Source organism: Schistocerca gregaria, chromosome 6 (genome assembly GCF_023897955.1).
Source record: "Schistocerca gregaria isolate iqSchGreg1 chromosome 6, iqSchGreg1.2, whole genome shotgun sequence".
Taxonomy (NCBI): Eukaryota; Metazoa; Arthropoda; class Insecta; order Orthoptera; family Acrididae; genus Schistocerca; species Schistocerca gregaria.
In genome coordinates, this window is record NC_064925.1 from 33,523,522 (window position 1) to 33,543,169 (window position 19,648).

Consider the following 19,648-nt stretch of genomic DNA (forward strand, 5'->3'; position numbering starts at 1 on the left):
AGGCTGAAATGCAGCATCACATTGGATGCAAGCAGCAATCTGGAGGTGGCGGGCAAGAGGAAGGGATGTAGTGTATGGGTGAGGAGATAGACGAACACTGTCTGGTGGAGTGTGGAGCGGCTAGACTGCCGACAGGCATAGTGTAAGGAGGTTCTGGGATGGAGGTTGGGGAAACAGGGACAAAAGAGAAGAGGAGTGGAGAAAGACGGCCAGTTGCGTTGGCAGAGGGCTGCAGATAAATGGGGTGGGAGATGAGAATGGGGAGGAGATGATTAGATGGGTGGTAACTTTTGGATGAAGGATGTGGGACAGTACGTTACCATGTTGAGGCTGGGATAATTACGGGAGCGGAGAACATGTTGTAAGGATAACTTCTGTCTGTGCAGTTCAGAAAAGCTGGTGGTGGAGGGAAGGATGCAGATGACTTCGGAAGTGAAGCAGCCATTGAAATCAAGTGTGTTATGTTCAACAGTATGCTGTGCCAAGGGTTGGTCTACTTTGCTCTTGGCCACAGTGTGACAGTGGCCGTTCATCCTGGGTGACAGCTGGTTGGTAGTCATACCAATATAATTTTGTCATTGTAGTTTGTATAATACGGCACAAGTCAAATGAGGGGAGAGGGGGGAGGGGTAACTGTAAATTCAGTGTAACTGCAAAAGAATTCAGTACCATGTAACTGGAATGGTTGTTATTGCTTATTACTTATCAGTCCATGTTTGAAAGATGTATTTGAGTTGTAGCTTCATTTCTTGAAAATGGATAGCATCTCACAAGAGGACTTTTGTTACACAGGAAGAGATTGTTGTTCAGGTGAAATTACTGTTTGAAAGTGGAGATGCATTCTGGAGAGCAATTGTCAGTGGCGAGAAATATTTTTATGTTATTTACATCCCTTAACAGCCTTTAGTATGTGAGTTGCTTTATTTTGACCAACTGGCTATATAAATCATGATGCCATGCTTCAGACATTCTGTGATTTAGTGATCAGACATTCTGTGATTTAGTGATTTCTACTGAAGATTTTAGATTATATTCTCCTGCAAATGTGAGATCAATAGAATAGACAGTGGCTTTAGGAGTGATTCTGTGATTTTTTAATGTGTTGCTCTTTTCTTTTAAAAGAATTTCATATTGCCAGACTGGACAGAGTGTGGACAGTCAAGTAAGTTTTGATAATATTAATTTGACAATAAAGCATTGTTCACTTTGTGTTCTGCACTCAAGGAATGACTGAATTTTTAGTTAACTTGAAGAGGAGACCATAAACACAAACTGAACAGAAATTGTTACTACTGTAATTTAACAGTATTTTTGAGGAGAGTGTGAGTTTGATTTGACAGGACAGTGTAACCTGCAGTGAGGAAGGAAAGTTAACGTTCTTTCCCACTCACAGGGCTACCGTGACAGAGCCACAGTGACGGAGGCGCTGTCGCGGGCTGCACCGCTACTGCCGGCCCTGTCTGTGGCGTACAGTGCATGCCGGCAGCGTGCACCCTGCCAGAATGGTGCCTCCTGTTCTGAGGCACTGCGCGTCCGCCCCAACCGCACCCTCGTCTGGGACAGCCGCACTCTTGTCTTTGCCACACCAGCTGTCATCCTCGAGGTATGTAGCAGATCTGAGACTTTTGGATTGTTCCATTTTACATCGTACATTCCATTTAGAAATTTTTGTAACTTAACTGGAGCACTGTAGTCAATTGACAAATTGATGCAAATAGAAACCAAACTTTTATTAATTTCTTAATTATCATCAGTGCTGTCTTCTTATACCTACTACTCACCTCACCCAAAGTGTAGCTGCTAAACTGAATAACTAATGAACTGAAACAAATGTGAACATGCGTGTGTATAACTTCACTGATGTGGAATGTACTGGAAGTGTAAAGAAAGAAGTCTACTTCTAAAAATGATATAAGCAATATATAAGTTTGAACTATAGAAAAGAAACAAGATTTTTCAAAATGACACTCATTTTGAAAATTATGAAAATAAAACGTATATTGTGACTGTTCAAGCTTTCCCAGTGGATATCTTGTAAATAGTCTTAACAGGTTTGCCATCGGTGATGTGCAAATTCCACAATATTTCCTCGAAGCAACTCTCTGACATCTTCAGGTGGCTGAACTTTGCTGGTGGCTAGGTACAACAGCCGTTATCCACGTGTGAATGACCCTGCACATAAAACGTGCACAAAGAATGTGCAGGTACAGAAATCAAACATGCACAATCATTTGCAAATAGATGGCACCATACTCAAATGTCCTCTACCAAAAATAGCAGAGTGGCCCTCCTGCGCGTGCACTGTACTCTATATTTACTAACAGCATGGACCCTTAGGGGACTGCATCTATTGCAAGCCAACACATACAGAGCTATGTTTGCAGGCCACAAGCTACCATCATCCTGCAAAATGCAGAAGTGCACTACATACATTAGTTCATATACTGCTCCTGAAAACCTGTTGAGTGAGATACAACATTTGAAGACAGTATTCTGACAAAACGGTAATTCTGAGAGACAGATACGTAATGCATTCAGGCTCAAGCAAGATTCAATCCATGGAGCAGAATGAAGACACAAAGACACCCACCACTTTTGCCTTCTTGCCATATTTCGGTGCCATGTTGTCAAGAACCAGATGAGTCCTCAGAAGATATGACATTAAGTGTGTTTTCTGTCCATCTGCAAAACTGAGGAACCTGTTGGGTTTGGTTAAGGATGATCTTGGTCTGTGGAAATGTGTGGTGTGTATAAGATTCGTTGTCAGTGTGGGGTGGCATGTATAGGCCAGACCAGACATGTCACTCACTACAAGAACACTGCAATGAACACCAATGCCATACTCACCTATGCCAGCCAGAGAAGCAGGTAATTGCAGAACACTGTCTGAATACAGGACGTTGCATAATTTATAAGAAGATGGAATTTTTATCCCTGGCATCATTTTTCTGGGACTGCATCATTAAGGAAGCAGTACATATCCATGCAGCTGATAATATCATCAACAGTGATGCAGGATTTCAACTAAGCACAGGCTGGAACCCTGCATTGGCTGTTATTAAATCATGATGAAAAAATCAAGCTTTTTCAGTAACAGATCCTTCATGACATTGGCTTAGAATGGTTTTTTATGAGTCATGTCTGACCACACTGTTAGTAAACATAGCGTACAGTGCACACGCGAGAGGCCTGCTCTGCGATTTTCGGCAGAGGACGTGTGAGTATTGTGTCATCTATCTGCAAATCATTGCACATGTGTAGTTTCCATGCCTGCGCATTCTTGATGCACATGTTTATATACAGGGGCGCTGACATGCAGATATCGTCAGTCGTACCTAGCCAACAGCGGGATTCAACCACCTGAAGATATCGGGCAGTTGCTCCACGAAAATACTGTGGAATCTGCGCAATGACATCTGGAGGCAAACCCATGATGGCTATTTGCGAAACTGATATTCTTTCATTTAAAATCAAAGAATAAAAACAAATACTTAAACAGAGCCAGAAATTTCACAAATTGCCCCTTATTATGAAGTTCTTAAATGTTAGTTTATTGTTTGATGCTTGGTGAAATCCTTTTAGGCTCACCCATACAAAAATAATGGACCCAAACTTAGCTTCTTGTTATTAGTATAAGTTTACTATGAGATGTATTTATCTTTACTGTGAATGAAATGTGGTGGATGTGTCCATCTATCAGAACAAAGCCTGATACAAATGTAAACCTTCAGCATATTGCTGTTTTAGAAGTGAAAAATCTCCTATTGCAGAAATCAATGTTCTTATTTGCTCTCTCCCTCTCACATGTCCCCCCTCTCCCCCTTCTCTCTCAATTGTTCGCTTGTGCTACCATACCTTAGTGTCAGAAAGACGCTGTGCCAGAAGAATCTTTTTGCACATCTTAAGTTTGAAGAAAAGGTCAAAACTTATTTCCAAGCATGCTGAAGAAACTCTATCCATATTTTGTGACTCAGAGACCAGTTATTTTTGCTGTTACCATAGGGGCAGCAGCCTTTTCAGTAGTTGCAGGGGCAACAGTCTGGATGATTGACTGATCTGGCCTTGCAACATTAACCAAAACGGCCTTGCTGTGCTGGTACTGCGAACGGCTGAAAGCAAGGGGAAACTACAGCCGTAATTTTTCCCGAGGACATGCAGCTTTACTGTATGATTAAATGATGATGGCATCCTCTTGGGTAAAATATTCCGGAGGTAAAATAGTCCCCCATTCGGATCTCCGGGCGGGGACTACTCGGGAGGATGTCGTTATCAGGAGAAAGAAAACTGGCGTTCTACAGATCGGAGCGTGGAATGTCAGATCCCTTAATCGGGCAGGTAGGTTAGAAAATTTAAAAAGGGAAATGGATAGGTTAAAGTTAGATATAGTGGGAATTAGTGAAGTTCGGTGGCAGGAGGAACAAGACTTCTTTTTTCAGGTGACTACAGGGTTATAAACACAAAATCAAATAGGGGTAATGCAGGAGTAGGTTTAATAATGAATAGGAAAATAGGAATGCGGGTAAGCTACTACAAACAGCATAGTGAACGCATTATTGTGGCCAAGATAGATACGAAGCCCACACCTACTACAGTAGTACAAGTTTATATGCCAACTAGCTCTGCAGATGATGAAGAAATTGAAGAAATGTACGATGAAATAAAAGAAATTATTAAGATAGTGAAGGGAGACGAAAATTTAATAGTAATGGGTGACTGGAATTTGAGTGTAGGAAAAGGGAGAGAAGGAAACATAGTAGGTGAATATGGATTGGGGCTAAGAAATGAAAGAGGAAGCAGCCTAGTAGAATTTTGCACAGAGCACAACTTAATCATAGCTAACACTTGGTTTAAGAATCATGAAAGAAGGTTGTATACGTGGAAGAACCCTGGAGATACTAAAAGATATCAGATAGATTATATAATGGTAAGACAGAGATTTAGGAACCAGGTTTTAAGTTGTAAGACATTTCCAGGGGCAGATGTGGACTCTGACCACAATCTATTGGTTATGACCTGTAGATTAAAACTGAAGAAACTGCAAAAATGTGGGAAATTAAGGAGATGGGACCTGGATAAACTGAAAGAACCAGAGGTTGTACAGATTTTCAAAGAGAGCATACGGGAACAATTGACAGGAATAGGGGAAAGAAATACAGTAGAAGAAGAATGGGTAGCTCTGAGGGATGTAGTAGTGAAGGCAGCAGAGGATAAAGTAGGTACAAAGACGAGGGCTGCTAGAAATCCTTGGGTAACAGAAGAAATATTGAATTTAATTGATGAAAGGAGAAAATATAAAAATGCAGTAAATGAAGCAGGCAAAAAGGAATACAAACGTCTCAAAAATGAGATCGACAGGAAGTGCAAAATGGCTAAACAGGGATGGCTAGAGGACAAATGTAAGGATGTAGAAGCTTATCTCACTAGGGGTAAGATAGATACTGCCTACAGGAAAATTAAAGAGACCTTTGGAGAGAAGAGAACCACATGTATGAATATCAAGAGCTCAGATGGCAGCCCAGTTCTAAGCAAAGAAGGGAAGGCAGAAAGGTGGAAGGAGTATATAGAAGGTTTATACAAGGGCGGTGTACTTGAGGACAATATTATGGAAATAGAAGAGGATGTAGATGAAGACGAAATGGGAGATACGATACTGTGTGAAGAGTTTGACAGAGCACTGAAAGACCTGAGTCGAAACAAGGCCCCCGGAGTAGACAACATTCCATTAGAACTACTGACGGCCTTGGGAGAGCCAGTCATGACAAAACTCTACCAGCTGGTGAGCAAGATGTATGAGACAGGCGAAATACCCTCAGACTTCAAGAAGAATATAATAATTCCAATCCCAAAGAAAGCAGGTGCTGACAGATGTGAAAATTACCGAACTATCAGTTTAATAAGCCACGGCTGCAAAATACTAACGCGAATTCTTTACAGACGAATGGAAAAACTGGTAGATGCAGACCTCGGGGAAGATCAGTTTGGATTCCGTCGAAATGTTGGAACACGTGAGGCAATACTGACCTTACGACTTATCTTAGAAGAAAGATTAAGAAAAGGCAAACCTACGTTTATAGCATTTGTAGACTTAGAGAAAGCTTTTGACAATGTTGACTGGAATACTCTTTTTCAAATTCTAAAGGTGGCAGGGGTAAAATACAGGGAGCGAAAGGCTATTTATAATTTGTACAGAAACCAGATGGCAGTAATAAGAGTCAAGGGGCATGAAAGGGCAGCAGTGGTTGGGAAAGGAGTGAGACAGGGTTGTAGCCTCTCCCCGATGTTATTCAATCTGTATATTGAGCAAGCAGTAAAGGAAACAAAAGAAAAATTTGGAGTAGGTATTAAAATTCATGGAGACGAAGTAAAAACTTTGAGGTTCGCCGATGACATTGTAATTCTGTCAGAGACGGCAAAGGACTTGGAAGAGCAGTTGAACGGAATGGACAGTGTCTTGAAAGGAGGATATAAGATGAACATTAACAAAAGCAAAACGAGGATAATGGAATGTAGTCAAATTAAATCGGGTGATGCTGAGGGAATTAGATTAGGAAATGAGACACTTAAAGTAGTAAAGGAGTTTTGCTATTTAGGAAGTAAAATAACTGATGATGGTCGAAGTAGAGAGGATATAAAATGTAGACTGGCAATGGCAAGGAAAGCGTTTCTGAAGAAGAGAAATTTGTTAACATCGAATATAGATTTATGTATCAGGAAGTCGTTTCTGAAAGTATTTGTTTGGAGTGTAGCCATGTATGGAAGTGAAACATGGACAATAACTAGTTTGGACAAGAAGAGAATAGAAGCTTTCGAAATGTGGTGCTACAGAAGAATACTGAAGATAAGGTGGATAGATCACGTAACTAATGAGGAGGTATTGAATAGGATTGGGGAGAAGAGAAGTTTGTGGCACAACTTGACTAGAAGAAGGGATCGGTTGGTAGGACATGTTTTGAGGCATCAAGGGATCACAAATTTAGCATTGGAGGGCAGCGTGGAGGGTAAAAATCGTAGAGGGAGACCGAGAGATTAGTACACTAAGCAGATTCAGAAGGATGTAGGTTGCAGTAGGTACTGGGAGATGAAGCAGCTTGCACAGGATAGAGTAGCATGGAGAGCTGCATCAAACCAGTCTCAGGACTGAAGACAACAACAACAACCATAAGTAAGGCAAAATAAATACCTAGAATGATTCTATGCAATTGTAGAGAAGAAGAAAAAGGCATCTGCAGCTGGAAGCAGGACCGGAACAACTTTGAAACCTCATCATATCCTCCGTAATCAACTAAGACCTGTAGAAAACAGTTAATCCTTCCAGAAAGCATCACATTTTATGCAGTGCAGCAGTACTAAATTGTTACATCAGTATTTGGCTGTACATATTATATCATTTATAATTTTCAGGTGTCCAGTAAATATTATTTTCAGGGTAATTTAGTTTTGACTACATAGTCTGTGTAAGGTAAGCAAGTGGAAAAGCAGACACTGGATAATCCTGCAGCTTTTCCTGTGGCAGAGGTTAGAGCTTCTAAAAGGCAAGGGAGTCACCAATCAGTTATCCTAACCCCACACCCTGCAAGATATGTTTGCTACCTAAGAAAGTAAACAAAGGGAAGGAGTATAGAAGTGCTGTTGACGCTGTGGTCTTCAGTTCAAAGAGTGAAGTACTAATGCTGACACTTCCTTTTGTTAGTTTCCACAATACATGTGATAGAAGTATATACTTCTGTTTCCTATGATGTACTGATGGCTACTGTTGTGGTGATGAATTTGCAGTAATTTGAGTGATTTACTCAATTGATAAATTTTAAGACTGCAAAAGCAATTTTTATTCTCAGGAACTTAACCTCATCTCTACGTTTCTTGTATATTGCAGTAATTCCTGGAGGGAGTGATATGTCAAATAAGAGAAAGGCGACTACTCACCTATAGTAGATCAATGCATGAAGCACAGAAACACATGAGAGAAAATGACATTCACACTAACTTTTGAGCACTGGTTCTTTTCTAGAAGACAACTTCACAGACACCCAAATCCACATTCTTGTGGCTACGGCATGACTAATTATTGATCTAATCACGTTTTTCTTGTGTATTTTTATTTCAACATGCTGACTTTTATTCCATCCAGCAAATTGTGACAAGCTGTATTACACTGCTGACAAACCTTGTAACAATTTTTCAGTGGTTTGCTTCATCACAAATGTTCTTCATATTACCTTCCTTCTCAGCTCTTTGGTTATTAGCAATGTAATTAATGTTAGCTGCACAGTTAGTACTGGTACTATTAGCAAAATAGCCTCCACTTACCTTGAATAAACAATACATTCTCACAAATGTGGACTTATCCACTTTCCTCTCTTCATGCTTTACATATAGTGTCGTGCTATTCCTTTTGTGACTGGCTTTTTTTTCACTTACATGATATGTTGAATAGAATTTCCAGAGTCTCACTTGTAATTTAATCTTCCCTTGGACAGATTGTAATTCTTCAGGTATCTGGGATTATTCCTCCTTAAATGATTGTATAATGAAAATACAGTTTGATGCTTGTCACAAGGCACTAGTAAACAGATATTCACAAATTACTGGTGACACTAACTTTTATGTTTTGTTCACCACAATAATAAATGTCCAGTGCTCACATTTTTAATGTTGCTTCAGATGTTTCACTCAGTTTCATTTTGTTAAACCAGTTCTTTCAGTGGTAAAAATGTCATACAAGGCGAGTCGTGTAAGAAGTAAGACCTATATAATTTCATGAATGGTTCCAGATATCAAAATTAGATTCTCAGCAAATGATAATATGCTAAGGGTACACACTTTTGTTAAGTGATAAACATTCTTAACTCTAGTATGAGTCAAGATATTGCAGAAAGTATGAATTTTATATAAAATACTTTTAATGGCATCCCAAAGTGCTTGAAAAGACATGTACAGTGATGGAAAGCTTGCTAGTTTTGAGGTTGAAAGTCTTCACAAAAGAATCTGAGTAATATTCTAAAATTGAAAGGCAAGTTGGCCAGAAACAGTGGAAACATGCTCTTGGCAGGTTATGTCATCGTATCAAGCCTTCCGACTGTGTGCTTGTCGGTACTGCAGGACTAGCAGAAATGGCATCGTTCGTTGGTATTTCTCCTTCAACATACCTCACTTACATCATGTACATCAATGAGGAGAAATTATGCAAGTTACTTTTATGCAGCAAATGTCAAAGAAATGCTGTTGAAATGATACAGTGGTATAGGGATATGTGTTCTGGTCGCCAATGTCCTTCACGCCAGGAACTTGCATGAATTATTAGATCATTAGTGCGAACAGGTAGCTTCAGTGTCAAACAGCACGAGGATGAAGACAGCAACTAACAGAGCAGATGAAGAAGCTGTTCTGGCTACAATGCTTATCAGCCTGCACAGTGGCATGAGAGGTATCACCGAGGAATATGAAATGAGCCACACGAGCGTCATTTGCATCTTCCACCCTTATCATCAGGCATCAGAGGACATGAAGTTGACCATCATACAGAATTTTGTTGGTTTGGTGTGCAGTGCCTGGTAGGTAACACTACATTTTTTCAACATTTGCTCTTTGTCAGCAAAGGATTGGTCACGCACCACAGAAATATAAATTTATGTAACATGCACTACTGCAGCTGAAAATCCATGCTGGCTTCGTTATGCACATTACCAACGACTATGAGGCATAAACATATGATGCACCATCATAGGAAATTCCATTGTGGGACAGTACTTCATCCCAGATGAGCCACAAGTGGTCATTGTAAGTAGGGCCGAATGACTGGTGATGTAAGTGATCTCCTTTCACTCAACTGTTGAGAGGATGTTAAAGTAATGTCTTCCACTGAGGCTGATTTCAAATCAAATCAAACATGAAGGCAGATGAAGCTTACAAGTTCACAAACAAGACAACACAGAAAAACAGAAGGAAGAAAGAAAGAAAGATTATGGTTCAATATCCCTTCGTGGACGATGTAATTAAAGGAGGAGTACCAGCTCATATTAGGGAAGGATGGGGAAAGAAATTGGTTATGACCTTCTGAAGGAACCAGCTCAGCATTCACCATTAGCCCATTAAGGCAAGTAGGAACCATCACATTTGAGATGCTTCTTGATTTCTTTCTATGGGAAGCACTGAAAGATGCAGTCTATTGTGAAGCACCAGCTACACCAGACGATATGCACTGTCAAATCTGTTCATCTGTCTCTTGAACAATGAGTGCAGATGTGCCTTGCAGTCCATGGTAAACAATTTGAGCACTACTTTTTGTTAAAAAAGTATTTATTTTTTGGATGACATGTCATCAGTCATTCGGAATAAAATGTGTAGTTCATTTAAAGTGTATTCGGTCTTATTACAATTTTGAGCAGTGTCTATAGACACGTTTGTGACAGCAGGTGTTTTACCTTTAAGAAGTATTCACGCATCTCCATACAAAAGCAGGTCAGGTATTCACAATAGTTTCTTTTTTTTCCATGGATGAAGCTGTTTATCGTTATGAAGTATAAGTGACCGATGTTTCTGGTTTGGCTTTGGCAAGAAAGCAGCAAGGAAGAGGGTTTCAAAGGAAAACTGTCTGACAGAACTGTAGTTGTTTCCACAACAACCTGGAAACTAAACACACCTGAAGTAGTTTTCCTAAGCCCCACCTGATGTGGCAGAAGCTGAGCATATGCTTTAGTTTCATATACAAAAATCATAGCTGACCACGTATCAACGTTGTGTAGGAAACCAGGTTTTATCTTAGTAGTATCAGCACGTCTTGCTGCATATAACAACAGAGCCTGGCATGCGAGCTCTTCTTGGTAGTGGTTACACTGCAGTAGCAGACTCTGGCCCCACCACTTTCCAATTTTAGTGCATTTCTCGGATTCTTTTGTGAAAGTTTTCAACGTCAATATTAACAAGTGCTATATCACTGTAATTGTCTTCCCAAGAGCTGTTGAATGCAGTTATGAAAAGTATACAGTTCTGTTATAAACAACCATACTTGTTTCACTATCTCGATTGATACTAGAGTACAGAGCATTACCCACCAAAACATTATGTGCTCTTCAGCACACTATCAATTGTGGAAAACCTCATTACAATATCTGGAACTATTCACAAAGTCAATGTGTCTCACCCTGTGTGTGAAAGAGAGACAGAGAGAGAGAGCACAACTCACCCACTGCAGCTCTGTGTGGGTTATATGGTATGTTAGCCCATTGTCCCTCCTCCATGATGATTCAGGGGTTGGATTTGGAGATATGGGTGTCAAAAGAGGCCATCGTACCAATGGACTCCTTTGGGAAGGTCTAGAATGTTGCAGAATGTATAGCAGCTTCTAAAAGGCGTGGAAATGTTCTAGAATATTCCAGGATGTTTTCAAATGTTCCATTATCTTGTTGTGGGGATATGTTCCATCTCAGAAGGGTATATATAGACAATATTTTGTAATATTCTGGAATGTTCTAGAAAGTTCCAGAGGTTTCTTTAAAGGTGTCAGATATTTATTGATATCTTGGAATGTTCTCAAATGTTTTGTAATGTTCTTGGATTTCTATAAAGATATTAAAAAGTGAGCGAAAGTATATTTTATTTCAAAGTAGCTGTTTACAGCCATGCATTGCTGTGTCTCAGTCTAATTAAATGGAAAAGAATTACGAACTGCTACTTGGTACGTGTTGCCAAGTTAGTAACTGTAACCCTTGAAGTGAGTAACTGTTTATCAGCTATAGAAGACATCCTTATCCATATACTACTTCATTGGGGAAGATACACAACCAGTCTAAACAATCCTATCATTACCAGAACATTAATCATTTATATTTTCATTTCATTAACACTGGTTTATTTGAAAAGACTTGGGTGTGTATATGTAAAACTACTCACAGTTCTTCTCTACGGGAAATGGGCAGGTTGGCAAATCATTTACTTTCACTTGAATTTTTAACATGACATCACAAATATCTTCTCCTTTCTCTGTGGACACATTGTCTTCCTTTCTGGTGCTTCAATTCCACAATTTACCATCTTCTTAATAAATCTGTTTTCTAAACCTGCAGACACTTCTTCGTTTCCTGTGGTAAACCTGATGAAATTAAACTCCAATTCTTCGCTCCCATCAAAGATACTTAAACAGCCTTCTCCATAGTCTTACATCTTCCTTGTGCCAGCCAGTCATTACCAAAATTCCAATTCACAGTCAAAGAATCAAGAATCAGTACAACCATGACAGAGTATCTGTCTAAAATCTTGCACCTAATGAGTGCCTGCCCAGTAACAGATGGCCTCCTATGCCCAGTTGCAGTAATTATATGCAGACTATTGACAGGGAACACAGGTGCCTCTTCTCCTTCACATAGCTGTTCATAGAAACTTTTGGGGATTGCTTTAGTATCTCTTCCAAAATCTGGAATTTTCTGACCATTGACACTAAATTAAATCACTGAATTCCACACCTCATTGACAACTGCACAATTTCTCCCAGTAGCTCAGTCCTGTTATCTTCAGTTTTACATTCAGTCTTCTGTATTCTCATATCTGACTCACTAGGCTGTTCAATCATTCCAGAGCAAGCCTCATTTGAACCTAATTTCAGTTTATCGACAATTGCACGCACTGTCAGTGTCTGTCATCTGTATCTCGGTGTGGTGAACAGTCCTGAACTCTTCTAATAATTTCCGGGTATGCAGCCGGATCCCGTCAACATTCTGCCACGATATTTCGGCCCAGAGACGTCCGGCCATCATCAGGTGAGTACACAACTACTGAAGAGCCCAGGTGCAGTCGCTGTATTTATGCTGAATCTCGCACATGCGAAATGTACTGGCATCCTACAGTGCATGCGTCACGTGTTGACATGCGCGGCATAGAAGAGTTGTACGTGCTGCCCTCGGTGGTGAAAGTAAAAGATCATCTAGTCATTGATTATCGAATGAAGCTGTCTATTCCGCTGTGATTGTATAATTTTAATAACAGGATTCCAATTTTTATCCAGTTGAAAGCCGTTGTCACGATTTAAAAGATTATCAGCAAGACGTTTTTCCACTGATTCCTTGATTACGGAATCCCAAAATCCGGAAACCGGAGCTAAAATTTTTTTGTTCCATTGTATTCCATTGAATGTCCCAATGAAATACAGTGCTCTGCTACTGCCGATTTTGACGGTTGCCGCAGACGGGTGTATATTTCATGTTCTGTACATCGTTCATGGGCAGTTCTTGTCGTCTGGCCAATATATGCAGAGCCACATTCACAGGGAATTTCGTAGACGCCTGCTTTCTTCAGTTGTAAATCATCTTTAACGGATCCAACCAGGGCCTGGTTCTTTGCTGGTGTACGGAAGATAACCTTGATTTTACTGTTCTTTAGTATTCAGCCAATTTTCGACGACACATTCCCGGCGTATGGAAGAAAGTTATCATCAGCGTCCTCAGTCGCTGCTTCTTGTTATGACAGTGGCACATGACCTTTCTTATTTGGTGTGAAGTGTAGCCATTCTCTTTAAAAACCTTCTGCAAGTGTTCTAATTCTGCATGGAGGTTTTCATCATCCGATATTACATAAGCTCGATGTATTAAGGTACTGAGAACACCGGCTGTTTGTGCTGGGTGGTGGCAGCTTGACGCCTGGAGATACAGATCTGTGTGAGTCGGTTTCCTGTACACAGAATGTCCTAATGACCTATCATTTTTTCGGCATACTAGCACGTCTAGAAATGGTAAAGTGCCATCTTTTTCAATCTCCATCGTCAATTTGATGTTCTCATGTAAAGAGTTTAAAGGATGAAGGAATTTCTCCAGTTCCTGTCTGCCATGAGGCCATACAACAAAAGTATCATCTACGTACCACCAGAAGACCGTAGGCTTTAAGGCAGCAGAGTCAAGTGCTTTCTCCTCAAAGTGCTCCATAAAGAGATTAGCTACCACAGGGGACAAAGGGCTCCCCATGGCAACGCCGTTTGTTTGTTCAAAGAATTCGTCATTGAATAAAAAGTACGTTGAGGAGAGTATATGTTCAAACAAGGCCGTCATTTCTGCACTGAATAAGTTACCAATAAGATGTAATGATTCCATTAAAGGCACTTTGGTAAATAGTGAGACCACATCAAAGCTGACTAATAAATCCAAGCTGCTAAGCTTAACTTCCTTCAAGCGACTGACAAAATTCTCGGAATGACGTATATGGTGGCAACACTTACCCACATACGGCTTTAGTATTGAGGCCAGATATTTTGCTGTAGAATAGGTGGCAGCACCAATATTACTCTCTATTAATCGTAGTGGAGCACCATCCTTGTGTATCATGGGAAGACCGTAGAGTCTTGGTGGTACTGCATTGTGTGGTCTCAATCTCTTGATAACTTGTTCAGGTAGAGAACAGTCATTCAAAAGGGTAGCAGTTTTCCTTGATATTTGGCTTTTTGGATCCTTTTCAATTCTGCGGTACGTAGAATCATTTAGCTGACAGTATATCTTCTCGTTGTTGTCTTCCCTTGTCAGAAGAACTGTGGCATTACCCTTATCTGCAGGCAGTACGACTGTGCTAGTATCTTCTCTGAGGCTGCGGAGAGCAGCTCTTTCAGCTGGCGAGATGTTACTCCATTGTGGCGCACGTTTCATCCCTGCGGATACTGCAGACGAAATTCGACGTGAATCATGCCGATGTTGCCGTCTGCTTCATGTCTGCTGTGCAGCGAGCTACCTTAATTTAAGTAGTAACTGTATTTTTCTTACTTGTCACTTCTTCCGTGTGTTTTTGCTTTTAGGAAGCTTTAATTGTCGAGTGCTAGTAATAGTGTCCCATAGATTTCGTGTTTGTTTTGAATACAGTCAGAGCGAGTCCCTTTAGTCAGCCATAGTGCTAGTAGTGCTTGTGTTTGTTTTGAATACAGTCCAGAGACAGGTAGTGCTATTTTCATTGTTTTCTACAAGAAGTGGTTAGCAATCACAGTTTAGTCAATAATCAGCCGCCTTTAGTGAATTAGCAGTCTAGTTAAAAGCTGATTAAGTCTCTTCAGTAAATTGATTCCTTAGGATGGATAGGATGTGTGACTGCTGTGTAGGGACGCAGGAGTAGCTGGCCACTCTTCGCGAACAGCTGACCGTGTTGATGGCCGCGGTCAGCCGTCTTCAGGCTGCTGCCTCGGAGTGTAGCGGCAGTGAGGAGTCTGGTGCGTCGCAAGGTACACCGCAGGTGTTACATGCTTCACCCACTGTCCCTGCTGTCGAGACATCTTCGAGGGTACCGGCCGCGGTTGGGCCACCCTCTCCCCAAGGGGAGTGGCGGGTTCAGCGGCGTTCGCGGCGCACGAGGCGGAGGGTCAATGTGGAGGCTGGCCATGTGGCATCGCCCGCTCTGCCTGTGAGTGGACATGTGGCTGCTCCTTCAGCAAGGTCTGAGTAGGCACACGGGGGGAGGGGTTTATTAGTTATTGGGAGCTCCAACATTAGGCGGGTGATGGAGTCCCTTAGGGAAATAGCGGAAAGGTCGGGGAAGAAGGCCAGTGTTCACTCTGTCTTCTTGCCGGGGGGGTCTCATCTGAGATCTGGTGGAGGCCCTACCGGCGGCGATAGAGAGCACTGGGTGCACCCGACTGCAAATTGTTGCTCATGTCGGCACCAATGACTCCTGCCGTCTGGGTTCAGAGGTCATCCTCAGTTCGTACAGGTGGTTGGTGGAGTTGGTGAAGGCAGAAAGACTCGCTCGTGGGGTGGAATCAGAGCTAACTATTTGTAGTATCGTTCCCAGAACCGATCGCGGTCCTCTGGTTTGGAGCCGAGTGGAAGGCTTAAACCAGAGGCTCAGACGATTCTGCGGAGAGCTGGGGTGCAAATTTCTTGACCTCTGCTATCGGCTGGAGAAATGTAGGGTCCCCCTGAGTAGGTCAGGCGTGCACTACACGCCGGAAGTGGCTACGAGGGTAGCGGAGTTCGTGTGGAGTGCACATGGGGTTTTTTTAGGTTAGAGACTTCCCTCCCTAGGCCCGACAAGACGCCTCCTGAGACGCGGCAAGGCAGGAGTAGGCAAAATGCAACAGGGAATAACAATATTAATGTGCTAATACTAAACTGCAGGAGCGTCTATAGAAAGGTCCCAGAACTGCTCTCATTAATAAACGGTCACAATGCCCATATAGTACTAGGGACAGAAAGTTGGCTGAAACCACATGTAAACAGTAACGAAATCCTAAACTCAGATTGGAATGTATACCGCAGAGACAGGCTGGACAGTGAAGGGGGAGGTGTGTTTATAGCGATAAGAAGTGCAATAGTATCGAAGGAAATTGACGCAGATTTGAATTGTGAAATGATTTGGGTGAAGGTCACGGTTAAAGCAGGCTCAGACATGGTAATTGGATGTCTCTATAGGCCCCCCGGGCTCAGCAGCTGTTGTGGCTCAGCACCTGAAGAATAATTTGGAAAATATTTCGAGTAGATTTCCCCACCATGTTATAGTTCTGGGTGGAGATTTTAATTTGCCGGATATAGACTGGGAGACTCAAATGTTCATAACGGGTGGCAGGGACAAAGAATTCAGTGAAATATTTTTAAGTGCTTTATCTGAAAACTACCTTGAGCAGTTAAACAGAGAACTGACTTGTGGCGATAACATATTAGACCTTCTGGTGACAAACAGACCCAAACTATTTGAATCAGTTAATGCAGAACAGGGAATCAGCGATCATAAAGCGGTTACTGCATCGATGATTTCAGCCGTAAATAGAACTATTAAAAAAGGTAGGAAGATTTTTCTGTTTAGCAAAAGTGACAAAAAGCAGATTACAGAGTACCTGATGGCTCAACACAAAAGTTTTGTCTCAAGTACAGATAGTTTTGAGGATCAGTGGACAAAGTTCAAAACCATCGTACAATATGCATTATATGAGTATGTGCCAAGCAAGATCGTAAGAGATGGGAAAGAGCCACCGTGGTACAACAACCGAGTTAGAAAACTGCTGCGGAAGCAAAGGGAACTACACAGCAAACATAAACATAGCCAAAGCCTTGCAGACAAACAAAAATTACGCGAAGCGAAATGTAGTGTGAGGAGGGCTATGCGAGAGGCGTTCAATAAATTCGAAAGTAAAGTTCTATGTACTGACTTGGCAGAAAATCCTACGAAATTTTGGTCCTATGTCAAAGCGGTAGGTGGATCAAAACAAAATGTCCAGACACTCTGTGAGAGAAGTCTTCCGAAGTAAGAGTGATTTCAGGTGTGCCGCAGGGGAGTGTCATAGGACCGTTGCTATTCACAATATACATAAATGACCTGGTGGATGACATCGGAAGTTCACTGAGATGATGCTGTGGTGTATCAGGGGTTGCAACAATGGAAAATTGTACTGAAATGCAGGAGGATCTGCAGCGAATTGACGCATGGTGCACGGAATGGCAATTGAATCTCAATGTAGACAAGTGTAATGTGATGCGAATACATAGAAAGATAGGTCCCTTATCATTTAGCTACAAAATAGCAGGTCAGCAACTGGAAGCAGTTAATTCCATAAATTATCTGGGAGTACGCATTAGGAGTGATTTAAAATGGAATGATCATATAAAGTTGATCGTCGGTAAAGCAGATGCCAGACTGAGATTCATTGGAAGAATCCTAAGGAAATGCAATCCAACGACAAAGGAAGTAGGTTACAGTACACTTGTTTGCCCACTGCTTGAATACAGCTCAGCAGTGTGGGATCCGCACAAGATAGGGTTGATAGAAGAGATAGAGAAGATCTCACGGAGAGCAGCGCGCTTCATTACAGGATCATTTAGTAATCGCGAAAGCATTACGGAGATGATAGATAAACTCCAGTGGAAGACTCTACAGGAGAGACACTCAGTAGCTCGGTACGGGCTTTTGTAAAAGTTTCGAGAACATACCTTCACCGAGGAGTCAAGCAGTATATTGCTCCCTCCTACGTATATCTCGCGAAGAGACCATGAGGATAAAATCAGAGAGATGAGAGCCCACACAGAAGCATACCGACAGTCCTTCTTTCCACGTACAATACGAGACTGGAATAGAAGGGAGAACCGATAGAGGTACACAGGATACTTTCCGCCACACACCATCAGGTGGCTTGCGGAGTATGGATGTAGATGTAGAAGTAAGAAAGGCCATGCTCAACTGTCATAACAAGAAGCAGCGACTGAGGACGCTGATGACAACTTTAAATCTACTGCGTTTCTTCCATACGCTGGGAATGTGTCGTCGAAAATAGGCTGATTACTGAAGAAGAATAAAATCAAGGTTATCTTCCGTCCACCAGCAAAGAACCGGGCCCCGGTTGGATCCGTTAAAGACGATTTACAACTGAAGAAAGCAGGCGTCTACAAAATTCCCTTTGAATGTGACTCTGCATATATTGGCCAGGCGACAAGAACTGTCCATGAACGACGTACAGAACATGAAATATACACCCGTCTGCGGCAACCGTCAAAATCGGCAGTAGCAGAGCACTGTATTTCATTGGGACATTCAATGGAATACAATGGAACAAAAAAATTTTAGCTCCGGTTTCCGGATTTTGGGATTCCGTAATCAAGGAATCAGTGGAAACACGTCTTGCTGATAATCTTTTAAATCATGACAACGGCTTTCAACTGGATAAAAACTGGAATCATGTTATTAAAATTATACAATCACAGCAGAATAGACAGTGTCATTCGATACTCAATGACTAGATGATCTTTTACTTTCACCACCGAGGGCAGCACGTACAACTCTTCTATGCCGCGCATGTCAACACGTGACGCATGCGCTGTAGGATGCCAGTACATTTCGCATGCGCGAGATTCGGCATAAATACAGCGACTGCACCTGGGCTCTTCAGTAGTTGTGTACTCACCTGATGATGGCCGGACGTCTCTGGGCTGAAATATCATGGCAGAATGTTGACAGGATCCGGCTGCATACCCGGAAATTATTAGAAGAACAAATACGCCGGGAAAATTTCAGAAGTCACAGTCCTGAACTCTTCCATTGTGCACTACCTCTTGGTTCTGTCTGCAAAACTCACTTTCCCTCCTTTCATCAGTTTGGAACCAGTTATCATTGCACACATAATTTTATGAACGTTCATCACTTCGCTTGTCATTATACCCCTGTCAACTGTCATTTTGTTGATTCCACAGTGCACATCCGAAATTATCTTTCTGTGGTGCATCACATCACTGAAAATGTTGTTTGCAATGAGTCTAATTTTTCTTTGATCCCACCGCCATTCTTTCATTCTCAGTTTCTTCCAGACAATCTACAACTCTTCATCAGAGGTTTGTGTCACTAATTGTTTCTTGCTTCCCATGGTTAATTCTTCAGCAAAATTATGAGCAAATCATTATCAGTAATAAGTTCGTCCAAATAACTATTACATTCCTAGCATTTCTGAAGAAAGTTACGCATCGACCCCTCGTGCTGATTGTAATTATGCATGCAAAATAATTTTTCTTTTATACTTCTTTCTTTCTTTCTTACAGAACGAATATTTAGAAATGCGCTTTTGAAATCACCAAATGTAGAATACTGATTGGACAAGATTTCCCCATGTTTTAGCACCTGCAACCATTTGTCGTACACAGATACTGAATTTTCCTGCTCCATTTTCAATTCATGCAAACAAAACTTTAAATTATTTTATTAAGTCCAT

The 19,648-nt window shown here is 41.4% G+C and overlaps 1 protein-coding gene across 1 annotated transcript in view; it reads left to right on the top strand.

The window, feature by feature from the left end:
* The window catches only part of LOC126278037 (cadherin-related tumor suppressor), an 817,086-nt gene that overhangs the window by 698,715 nt on the left and 98,723 nt on the right, over nt 1–19,648 (top strand). Inside the window, 1 exon segment of the mRNA XM_049977779.1 lies at nt 1,394–1,603. Coding sequence (XP_049833736.1) covers nt 1,394–1,603 — 210 coding nt within the window.